General features: G+C 35.6%; 1 protein-coding gene across 1 annotated transcript in view; it reads right to left on the minus strand.

The window, feature by feature from the left end:
* Nucleotides 1-329: 329 nt before the first annotated feature.
* ROBO2 (roundabout, axon guidance receptor, homolog 2 (Drosophila)) overlaps nucleotides 330-12,694 on the minus strand; it is a 657,579-nt gene continuing 645,214 nt past the window's right edge. The window contains exons 26-28 of the mRNA XM_010844340.1: nucleotides 12,500-12,673; nucleotides 3,559-3,759; nucleotides 330-1,805 (exon numbers count right to left, since the gene is read on the minus strand). Of these exons, the coding sequence (XP_010842642.1) occupies nucleotides 1,804-1,805; nucleotides 3,559-3,759; nucleotides 12,500-12,673 (377 nt within the window). The 3' untranslated portion in view covers nucleotides 330-1,803. The remainder of the gene's footprint in view (nucleotides 1,806-3,558; nucleotides 3,760-12,499; nucleotides 12,674-12,694) is intronic.

A 12,694-nucleotide genomic window follows, 5' to 3' on the forward strand; every position in this document is an offset into this window, starting at 1 on the left:
ATGAACTGTCGTTCAAACTGGTCCCATATTTTAGAATTGATCTTAACCATCCTAGTGAATATTTTTCAAAGTACCAACTACTGAACATATCATAGGACAAACATGAGAAAGCATAACTAGAAATATAATTTACAATTGTGTAGGTAGCACATGGAAAAATGTCACAAGTGGGAATTTCAGGAAATTTCTCTTCTACTTGACTGATTGACTATACATGTACAGTAGCTAATATACATTTCAAAGTCATCTTCATTTGGATGATACATAACTGATGTTCAGGAACTTCTGGTTCTCAAAGTCGTAAAAACAAATGAGGCAGGACACTGTTATTAATGTCCACTTATGAGGTTTGGTTTTATTTAAAAAGTGTATAAACATGCATTGTTCTTCTTTAAAATTATTCTTTTCGATTTACTCATTCAAAATGGGTCAAAGATTTTTTAGTTGGTAGCCAATTTCTGAGAATGAACCATAAAAGATTTATTCCAATAAATCTACTTACTGTGAACTGAACATACTCTGAACACTGCTTTTTAAGCACTTACAATTTGGCTATACATTTGGTGGCATAAACTTCACTTCTTAATCAAATGAAACACAAAGTTGCAAATAGACTGCATTATTTTTAAAAAGTCATGAATTTAAGTGATGCAGCTCTATCCTCTAGCATGTACTGTACATGTATTAGAAAGATGAAACAAGATATTGCAATAAAAGTTTTTGTATTTGGAAGCAGCCCAAATATGTCCTAATAATAAACTGCCTCTTTAACTATTTGCTAGATATTCTAGAGTTCATTTTGTTTCCTTGGGGAACTTCATATTATATTCTGACTTAATGAGTTGGAGAGATTAGTTATGGTAATTCAGACAATGCTTTTTTAAAAAACTGTAATATAAATACAGCTCTTGTGAAACACACTAATTTCATTTTGCTTGTTGTAATTCTGAGACAGGTCAATTACAATGACAGGTAAAGTTGTTTCTAAACATAACTTTAATTTCCTTTTTTAAAAAAGCAAGTTAAGTACATCATTGCTACCTGTATATTTTAATGCCTATTCAGTTTTAGGACTTCAGCTTCCTTCTTTTGACCCCTGTTCTTATCAATAGTAAAAGCCACGTAACTGCTTTTCTTTTTTTTTTATTATTGACTCAGTCCCTGATGTTCAAAGAAGACTTAGCCAACATCACTGTTACTTTGCATCTTCCTATTTCTACACCCCAACTGAAACCCCCCTAACGTCATTGGTTACAACCAGCATTATCCAACCTAGCTTACAGTACAGAAACTCCCTTCACATTCAGTCTTTTTCTTCATGTCACGAGGAGTAGAGATTTGTGCTTATCACCAAATAAAATTGCAGTGCAAAATTTAAACATAAAAGTTACACAATTAAAAGTTAATATATGGCACCACAGCCTATTAATTCACATATAGTACAACAGACCAATAAGAACAGACAATAATATGAACAGAGCTAAAAAGAGTGAGCTTGCATAGCAATGCACAAAAGAAATTATATACAGAGGAAAATCCTTTTCTTCCTGGAGGGCGAGCTTTGTTTTCTTTCTTTTTTATATACTCCTGACAAGAAAGAGTTAAGGTGGGTGGTGTACTTAAGAGAAGAACACAAGTAGAATATCTGTGGGATATGTGTGGCTGTGTCTTTACATTGCATTTACAGTTCTTTTAATAGTACATAAATAAAGAAATTGTTCATTGCACTGTTTAGTGTTATCACTTCCATGAGTTCAGACCTGATGGTCTTTCAGAGCAGCTTTGCATGTCTCCTCTCAGTTACTCTGTGAAGAGATTAAAAAAAACAAAAAAACAAAACAGAAATAAGTTTGCATTTAAATTAAGTATTCTGCATCTTGATCAGCATAACAAAAAGCAAGACAAACAGATAACAGATGAAGATGACATCTTGGATTTTGTTAGGTTGTGAATTTACAAATTTTTGCTTATGGAAAGGGAAAGACAAAGAACGCTGTAAAATTTCGAGACTTAAAATCCAAGTAAATCATTTTTATATTTCGTATGAGGCTATAATTACTCCCATATAATAGTTACAGTAAAATCCAAGTAGTCCTGAATCAAATTAAAATGATAAACACATCTTAATTATAATCAGATTAGTAATAGGTAACAATAATAATTCCCATTAATTAAAATGAAAGAAATTTAGTTTTGAAACTACTTTCAGCTTTCATTATCTTATGGCATTCCCCAGTCTGAGCATCAGAGTAATGTGAGCATAAGAGTAATGCAATGCTTTTGATAAGGGCATAGAGTCAGGAAGGCAGTTTCCTTTCTTTTTGCACAGAACCAGAGAAGGTTGAGAAGATTGGAATTCAGGGCTATTCCTTCAGATAAACTGAATTCAAGGAAGCAGTTGAAAATATAATACTGACACTGGTTAGTGAAATTGGTAACTTTCATGATGCAATGAACACAAAGAATTCAATGCTTTTTACTGTGTGTGACAAACTGTGACATCCTCTCTTTCTCTAGTATTTTATACTTAAAAAGTAGTTTAATTATATTAACTACCAATGCCAGTTCTTTAAAAGAGAAATTTATATGTTACTGAAATCAAAGTACTACAAATGAACTAAAATCAATGATGAACTTTTCAAGGCTGACTTCCTAAATGTACGAAATAAAAACATGAAGAGCGACTAGGGGATGAGGAATTCCCAAGAAGGTTCTTTAAAACTACCAACAAGCCAATATTTCCCTATTGTGCTCAGTTAAACAGGCAAAGAAAACTACAAAAAAAAACTATATTTAATTAACATGTAAGTATTAACATTAATTGCCTAACTTCTATAATTTCTGTACAGAAAAATCCAAGGTTGAGACAGAAGAAATGTTTATTTGACTGATAGAAACAGCAATGGTCTTTATTATAACCAAAACTGCTCAAAATCATAATTCAATTTTTTCTCATTGTAAAGCGAGCTTTCTACAATTTTGAAATTTGTTTACTGTGGCAGTGTTATTGATAAGATTCAGGACATACTTCAAAATATGGTAACTTAGCATACTAAATATCTTAGAGTGAGGGAGTTTGAAAAAATTAGCAGAAGCATAAAGAGCACTCTGACCTCTCCCACCTCACCCTTCCCTGAAGGATGATGATAAAATCTATGTGACAGATACCTGCCCTGTACCAAGAGGAGGGAAGATACTCTTGTCAAAACCTTGTTAAACTAACCCTTAGTAACTTCTTCACCCTTTACTACCCCCAGCCCAAACCTCTTTTTAAATTCTCACACATTTACTGTTTCTTTGTCTAACGGAGCAAAAAGTTGACTGCTCTGGTCCCTTCTTTGAGTCTTCATTCTCTTGTGAAGGCTCCCATGTTCATGTAAAAATTCAATAAAATTTGTATGCTTTTTTTTTTCCCCTGTTAATCCCTCTCATCAGTTTGGTTTTCAGACCCAGTCAGATATTTTAAGAGGGTCAAGGAAAACATTTTTCTCTCTTATGCTATTGGCCCAGTTTTCTTTCTGAATCACCACAGCCTTTTAAATGCCCTAAGGCACTTACATAATTCACCTGTAAACTGTCCTTGACTACTTGAGCCCATATATCCTATGTCAAGAAGGTCGCTGGCATTGCGTTGGTGGCTTCCCCTCAAAGCATCGGCTTTCCTAGGTCCAGTGGATCCCTTAGAAGAAGCCGTTCCTGACGAGCTGTGACCCCCTGGAGATGGGAAATTGGGCTTGCTGTAGGGCACCAATGTCTCCTCTGAAAAAAAGGGAACGCAATGGGCTTAGGTGAACAGTTACACAGAGGCAAAACAAATTTAGCTTTAAGCTCAAGGTAGGCTTTTTTATCATTTCACTCTTTAGTAAAATCAAGAAGAATTTAACAAGACCCAGATATTAAAGGAATTTCTATGTGCAGGCAATATTTCCTACAACAGGAACTGAGGCAGGATTAAATTAAAAGAGATCTTGGGATACGTATATATCGTCATGTATTATTTGCAAAATTTAAATTCATTATAAAAGAGATTTGCATATAATGACTGTAATGTTTGACAAAATCTTTTCTGAAAATAATTTCTGGGTTCAATGGGGCTGAAATTTAATTTTTTCATTAAGATGGAAGGAACATGGTTTTTGTCTTAAATTATGGCAACATTTTCTCAATTTAGATAAAGATCTATACGTTAGTTAATAAACTAAGCTTCTTAAATTTCTATTGCTTCATTGAACAGAAATACACTATTTGAAAAGCTGTTTTATTTCCTTAAAAGAAAAAGAGAAACTCATTCATTTTAATAATTAACGTTTCTATCCTTTTTATGTACCATCTCTCTAAAAATAATTCATGATGTGCATTTGCTATTGTTGCTAAGTCACTTCAGTCATGTCTGACTCTGTGTGACACCATAGACGGCAGCCCACCAGGCTCCCCCGTCCCTGGGATTCTCCAGGCAAGAACACTGGAGTGGGTTGCCATTTCCTTCTCCAATGCATGAAAGTGAAAAGTGAAAGGGAAGTCGCTCAGTCGTGTCTGACTCTTAGCGACCCTGTGGACTGCAGCCTACCAGGCTCCTCCGTCCATGGGATTTTCCAGGCAAGAGTACTGGAGTGGGGTGCCATTGCCTTTCCTAAATACTTAATACTTTGAAATGCTACTGTTTCTCTCTCTCTTTTTCCTCTTTCTTCTTTCATTTTTCCCCCATCTCTCTTCCTCTCCACCCCTGTGTTTCTTCTCTCTTTCTAGGTATGAGTTATCAAAAACATGCTAACTGGATTTAGCATTTCTCTTCTTAGATAGCTTTAATGACAAGGATCACACGATTTTTCTTTTGCAGCCTTAATGATGTAAGCTTCCTAAATGTTCCATTAAATCTAGATATTAATATTATCATCTTTTGGCTTTTTCCTAACTATATTTCAAGCTAAAACTTTAAGCACCAAGTTGTGACAAAATATAATTATTGAAAATGCATGAGTAGAGGACATATCCAGAAAAGACTGAGTCCAAATAAATAAAAGAATGTGTAAGGAAACTTTCATGTGTGTGTGTGTATGTAAGGTTTAATACTCAATGAATTCTGAAATAAGAAGAGATGTTGCAGAAATGATTTCTATAACTGGTTAAATGTACCTCCACCAAAAAAAAAAAAAAATCCAACTGCAAATGATGAAACTTATTTTGTGACATTTCCAGCAAGCTTGATTTATAAGCAAAAACATTTCCCATTGAAGTGCTAATAATCAACTCAATTTAATCAGTTGGAAAAGTGCAGGTGCCAGTTTAACCTTTTCTAAAATGAGAATTCTGTGATTGTCTGTTTACTTGCAACTTTGTTATTTCCATTAATTTACTAATTTGACTGAAGTGAGTTCTCTAAAAATGACTAGTTACTTCAGTCAAAATGGACGAATTGGTTGAAGCAGAGATTCAACTGATACTAAAGATGAAGTTTAGTAGTCTTAAAAGTACTCAATACTAACAAAAATGGCAAAAAAAAAAAAAAAAAATCAAATGGTTTCCTGAGCATTACCGATGAAGCCGGGATGTGTCTTGGGCTCAAAGACCCTATGCAGAGGTTAACTTGAGGAAGGACCCCTACTGGACTCAGCCTTAAGGGATGCGCAGGTGAGCTTTGCTGTGAATTCCAACTTCAATTAGTGATTCAAGGCAAATTCATTTCAGATGCCCTTAAACAACTGGCATTTCCAAAATACCTGGTAGAAAAAAAAGGTCAAAGTCCACACTTTCTTGGGACTGTGCAGAACACACCTGGTCCGACACCTTGTTTGTGGAGGGCTTTCCGTATGTCTTCTGGGCGTTCAGTGGAGTTTATCCATTCCTGGGTTTGTCGCTGCCACTCTAGGGATGTTTTAGCTGGACAATCCAAAGAGCTCTTTGTGTCTTCTAAGTTGGCTGCTTGCTGTCTCTCCAGAGAGCTTCCTTTTCTCTCTGTTGAATTTTCCACGTTACCAGCATGCTGGCTCGAGCCTATCTGCTGCCTTAAACCCTGACCTGGAGGGGGATCTGGTGGTGGTGGAAGATCTAAAAATTTTGAATAATGTTTAGAATAAACTAAAATGTAATAAAAAAAAATACAGGTTTTAATTCAAGATGAAGAAAAAAGAAAAACGTAGCCCTCCTAAAGGTATCACCCATACAAAATAAATTTTGGAGAGGAAAGTTCAGTTATTTATTTCTGAAATGGATATTATTGATCTCTTTGCTATCTTTTGATCACAGTGCCTTTGAAATAAAATCAACCGATTTTCTCCAACTATTGTACATGGTGAGTGTTTTCCATTGCACATGAAGGCTGATGTTCAAGGTGTAAAGGACAGTTTATGATTTCTCCATCTTTAATCCATTCCCCACTGCCACCTCCCTAAAGTAGAATACTAGGACACAAAACAACTAGAAATTCTAGCAGCTGTGTTAATAAAAGACCCTGGAAGAATAAAAGCTGCCCTGTCAATCTCCCTAGGAAATGTTGCCCTCGGGAAATTAAGAACTGTATGCTGTATCATATAAGCATATGACTCCTCTTATTCATGTATGTGGCACATTCAGCAACAGTCAAAGTGTTAAGCTAACATTTATTAAATGCAATTAACATTCTGCCTGACAACCAATTCTAGCTGTTCGTTTCATGAGTTAGCTAATGAGTTACAACTAATATATTATAATCTTCCTATGTATTAATTTTAATAAGTAATAACCAATGTTCAGATTTTAGATAGAATATGCTTCATGGTACTAGAGAAGGTAATGCATCATGAAAAACTGAGATGTAGTGGAATAAATCATTTTTCATAAAAGCGCTTTACATTACATATATGAAAAAAGTTCAAATACCTAGCTAATTTTTCATTTTTCTCTTATTAGCTTGTTAGACCATGACACTTTTATAGTTTAAATGTCTTCAATTGTGAAATCATAGTCGCTTTTTTTCATATTTCTTTAAGTATTATAATTCTATTATATAATGTATACTGTTATACTAGTCCTATACTAATATTACTTTGCTGAAGATTTTGAGATCTCCTAAACATTCTAACATTCCTTTGGATTATTTCCTCCTCATTTTTCTGGAATGTTGTTGTAAACTTCTTTGTTCATCCTTAGAGTATCAACAGCTATATTATTTGTTCAATTATCAATTTGTTCAAGATCAATTATTATGGATCAATTTGTTCAAGATCAATTATTATGGACAATATATATACTTGTATCATTAATAGAGGATAATGTATATAACATAGATAATTATTTCCCATGCCATCTTAGCAATGGTGCACTTGTTTCTAATGATATTGTTCATGAAATTCCAAAGGAAAAAGTATAAATTTCTTGTGTACACAAGATAGTTTCTTTAAGGAAGGCTAAGTTGCTCCTTTAAAAGACTTTCTTAGGAAGCTTCATATTCTCCTTTATGAGCAAACTAATATTGACCCTCATTGAACTGACAATGAAAATCTCCTCAGGATTTATTTGGGGAGTTCCTACATTGGCGCAGCATTCCCAGTTCTTATGTACATCATCTTGTTAGATTATGAATTATTAATTATTGAAGGGAACTTGGTTTCTATCTGGGAGAACAGAGTTGCAATTGGAACATTTCTTCCAAAATGAAAAGCTAATCCAATATTGAGAGATCTGTTTGTTGAATAATTCACCAATGAGTTTGGTGCTTCCTCTATACTCAATACTGATTTCCTTCAGTTTGTATTATTATAAATGCAAATTAATTATTTTATGTGAGTTATTGGACTTAAGACTGCCAGTTGGGGGGAAATTATTACATTTGCTTCTAAAATAACATATCTTTGTCATTGATTTTTATTCTCCATCAGAGCAGCTTAATTTTTAAAATGGCCAAAATGGCATCTGCTTATGCTAGCTAAAATTCTGATTACTATTTAATTTAACCTGAAATTATATGGCTACATAATTAAGTAATATCCTTGGAGTTTGTATAGTCTAAGATGAAAGAACACTGAAAGCACATTGAAATAAACAAATTGGAAAAAAGATGAGATTAAGAATGGCTGTGGAAAAAATGAAAGAATGTAATCAAATATGTTTACTTAAATTAAATTTATTATTCATTTCTCTGTTGATTCATTTCAACTAAATCAATTCACCAAAGAGACTCTTACTGGCCTACTGAGAATTTGCAACTGTCAGGCACAACAATCCAGTGATATGTGTGTCATTATTATACTCTTTTTTAGGTAAGAAAAATCGGCATAAAGAAATCAAATATCTCCAGCCTGGGTCTCTCTTTCCATGAACTCCAGATTCATCTTAAAGTAAATCCATATTGGAGAGTTTGGCTTTGATGTTTAGTAAGCATCTCAAATGTCACACCTGGAAACTGAGCTCTAGAATTTCCTGTGCAAAATGTTTCCTCCCTAATGTTCCTCATCTCAATTACTACAAGCTGGTCATAAGACTGGAGTAATCTTTGGATTCCCTGCTTTATACCTTTACTAATTTCATTAACCTGTGGGCTCTGCCTCCGAGTTTAGAATTCAACCTTTCTCATTGCTTCCACCGATTCTAGCTTGGCATGGATGTCAACCACCTATTCCCTACATTACCTATATAGTTTCTGTGTGATTCCACACAGATTCACATTCGGGCTATCTCAATATAGTATCCAGAATGGTTTGTTTTTAAATAAAAACATAGAGAAAATCTGTAACTCCCCTGCCTTATGCACACTCTCTCTCTCTCTCTCTCTCTCACACACACACACACACACACACACATGCGTGTGCACACATCATTACTGTTTTCTCAAAGTAAAGAGCCAATGTCCTTACAGAGGCTTATAGGGTCTTCAGAAAGATGGTCCTCACTTACTTGTCTGACTTCACACTCATTTTGTTGCTCTCTCTGCTTCAGCTACAGTCCATGGGGTCACAGACATGACCGAGTGACTGAGCACACACACTGCTTCAGTCACACTGTTCCTCTTCCTTTTAATTAAATACTTCAGGATTCCACTCACTGTTCTCATTTCCTGGAATGACTTTTCCTCAGATATAAGCATTGCTCTTTCTCTTGTAATCTTCCAATCTTTTCTCAAATGTCATCTTCTTGGTAAGGCCTCCCCTGAGCTCTCTACATTAAAAATATCTCCCCCATGTCTATAGTTCTCAACTTCCTTCGTATGTTTTGTTTTCTCCATGACACCACCATCTTGTATATCCTTATTTTTCACTTTTATATATATGTTGGTCTTTACCTATCTTCCCTCACTAGAATGTAAGCTACAGGAAGCCAGGGATTTTGTCTGTATAGTTCCCACTGTGCCTGTCATTTGGTAGGAGCTTAATAAATATTTGAATGAACAGATTTATGAATGAATAGATTAATGAATAGAATAATGACTCATTTGCTCAATGGTCAAAGTTATTCCATGGCAGAGCTGGGAAAGAGCTCTTTCTCTGAAGAGACATTAGGATGAGGGGAGGACAGGCTGGAAGGTGACAATTTAGGGAAAAAAGGCTGACAGAGACCTTGCCTCCTTTGTTCAGCATTGGTCAATGTATTCACTTTAAAGGATATTCTTTGGTTTATGCAAATGGAATAGATGATTTGCACTGAACAATGCCTACTTAGGTGAGCCTTTATCCAAGGGGGAAGAACATTTCTTAATATGTGTGTGGGTTTTTGCATAGTCTTGGAAGCAGAGACTGATACTGCCTCAATAATAATATTCCTGCTCCAGTGGTTAGTTTGATGCCATGTGACAGAGTTCCTGTCCAAGAAGGAGTGAATGTACCGCCTGTGGGACAAGCCATCATCTCATCTAGTTGCTCACTTGTGCCCAGCTCTTTGAGACTCCACGGTCCACCAGGTTCCTCTGTCCATGGGATTCTCCAAGCAAGAATACTGGAGTGGGTTGCTAGTTCCTTCTCCAGGGGATCTTCCCAACCTAGCATTTGAACCTGGGTCTCCCACATTGCAGGCAGATTCTTCACCATCTGAGTCACTGACTAGCCATAGAACATTCCAGATAATCACTTATGCTCTGTCTTCCCTCACTCAGAAACCAGGAAGGTCCCATCTTGGAAATAACGGGGTATCAATATTTAAGCAAACATCTTTACAACTTCGAGGAGAGCCACCTGACCTTTATAAATCACTGTGTCTGTGAGAAATAAACTCTTACCATGCTAAGCCACTGAGGGGATAGAAGCTGTTTGGTACAGCAGCCATCAATAGTTACCCTGATTAATATATTCATAAACACTGTTGTAAAATCTATAATGCAAAAATTTTACTGTAAAAGATCTGTACATTAAGTGCTACTAAACTTCCCCAAAAGAACAGTTTGATGTTACATACAAATCATATGAACTTATTACTGATGCATGGACTCATACCATATAAAAATTACGGCATAAACATCTGTGGTAAAATAATAGTATTCTTAAAGATGACCTGTAGAGTGCGATCCAAAATAAATCTTCTTTATCATACCTAAAATGTCTTTGGATCAAACACTTGTGAGCCAAAATATGCTTTGCAATATCAGTACTTTCAGAATGTATCTACTAATGACACATAATCCAAAATCTTTTTTGGAATGCTGGTAAATTTGAAAGTTTAGGAATCTATTTGTTTTTTGGAAATATAAGCAATATATCGATCATGCTTTAAACTAGGAGGTAGCTTACTTTAACTAGACATTCTGAAGAAAGCTTGCAAGGAAAATGTTTTAGGGAGGAAGAAAAGAGCTATTTTATTGATTTATATTTTACATCTTCCACATATTCTGGATATGATCTTCAAACATTTTGGAAAAGCCACAAAAAAATCCATATAGTGCCTGGATATTTCCCTCTCTCTCTTCATGACAGTCATAGCAGGAAAATCATACAAAATTATTAATGCTGAGATTTGTAATAGAATATCAGTGAGTAGTCCTTTGTACTTAGAAGAAATAAGATCAACACTATAGACTGCTTCAAGTGCTCAACTAATCTTCAGATCACTGGGGGCAGAAAGGAGGTGGTACACATTTTTGCTCACCACAGGATATCCACTTATCTAGAATCAAAATCTTGATTGTACCCTTACCCTTGTATTCCACAGAAACACTTTCCAATGAAAACAAAGGAAGCAGGAAAGATAAGTAAACCTGAAGACTTTTAGACAAGTTATTTTGGGCTTTTAAAGTCTTCTTAGCATTATAAAATGACAAGAGAAAGCACAATGGAGACTGCCAGCTAAAGACCTACCCTCAAACCAATAAAGAGCAAATACTTCCTTTCCAAGGAAGCCTCATCCTGTCCTATAACGCTAAGTCTAAGAGACTGAGATGAGTGCCAAGAACTCAGTTACAGCTTCTCAAAGCTAACTGCATATTAGGTTCTCCAGTGGAGCTTTAAAAATACTTATGGCTGGTTTTCACCCCAGAACAATTAAATCAGAATCTTCAGGGTGTATTTTAAGAGTTCCCCAGATGGTTCTAACGTGCAGCCTGGCTAGGTTCATTCTTTCGATGTTTGGTAGTGCTATCTCAGGAAAAAGTTTGTGTGCTTAGCGGAGACAGTGTAGAGAAGGGGGAAGAAATTTACCTTTTGGTCTGACATTATACTGGGCTCTTTACATATATTATCTTACATATTCCTTAGGATAAAACTTCAGTGTAAATACTTTTTTCCCCTTTATTTAAACATATGATAATTAAGTTGAAAACAGAGTTGATGAACTATTCATTATTGAAAAAGGATGTCTTCCAATAATATTTTGGTTCCTGAAACTAGCAGTACGCAAAGACTGGAGGCTGTATATAAGTGAAAAAATTGAAATAAATCAGCAAGCTATGGGCCAAAGTAAGCCATTGTCTGTTTTGTCAACGAAGTTTTATTGGAAATCAGTTATATCCATTCATTTACGTTTTTCTATAGCCGCATAGACACTACAATGGTAGTGTTAAGTAGTCTTGATAGAGATTGTTTGGCTTGGCTAAAGCCAAATCTATTTACTATCTGGACTTCTCAGAAAAAGTTTACTGACCCATCAACCAGATGGTCTATTAGCCCCGAAATTCATGAAATTTAAAAATTCATAAACTGGAAATCACAGTCTTTTTCAAAAGTGATTCCATCTAAGATATCTTAATTCAGCTTCAAAAACGATTTGACAACAAGGCGACTGCACATGCTACTTATGTTTTCTTCCTTAGTCTTAAAAAGGAATGGTCGTTGGAAAGCACTAACGGAAAAATGCCAGACCAGCAGAAAAATCAACATTGTCAAGCAGGATGGCATATATTTCTTGGGGTTGGATAATTAGGAATAAATCCAGATTGTTCAAGAAAAGGGGGTGTTTTATTGAAACAAGACCACACTGCCAGGTGTTCAGCCTGGTCACATAACAAGGTGATACCTGATCTACCATCGTGTCTTGAAGCTAAGTTAATGACTTCACAGAACATGTCTCTTCAGTTAGGAGACCAGAGAGAAGAAAACAAACCTACCATCTGTCATTCCTTCCCTTCGGTGAGGCAATGCTGGTTGCGGGTCCACTCGCCCGCCCTTGTGTTTTTTAGTGGGCCGAGGCCTCTGACTTTGACTCAGGGCTGCACTGGTGTTACTGTCCGTAGAAAATGGGCTGGTTGGTCGAGGTCTTTGAGAGGAGGTAAAGGCTTTACCTAGAAAGTAAACAAAGGGAA

This window comes from Bison bison, unplaced genomic scaffold, assembly GCF_000754665.1.
Source record: "Bison bison bison isolate TAMUID 2011002044 unplaced genomic scaffold, Bison_UMD1.0 scf7180017864200, whole genome shotgun sequence".
In the NCBI taxonomy this organism is placed as follows: Eukaryota; Metazoa; Chordata; class Mammalia; order Artiodactyla; family Bovidae; genus Bison; species Bison bison.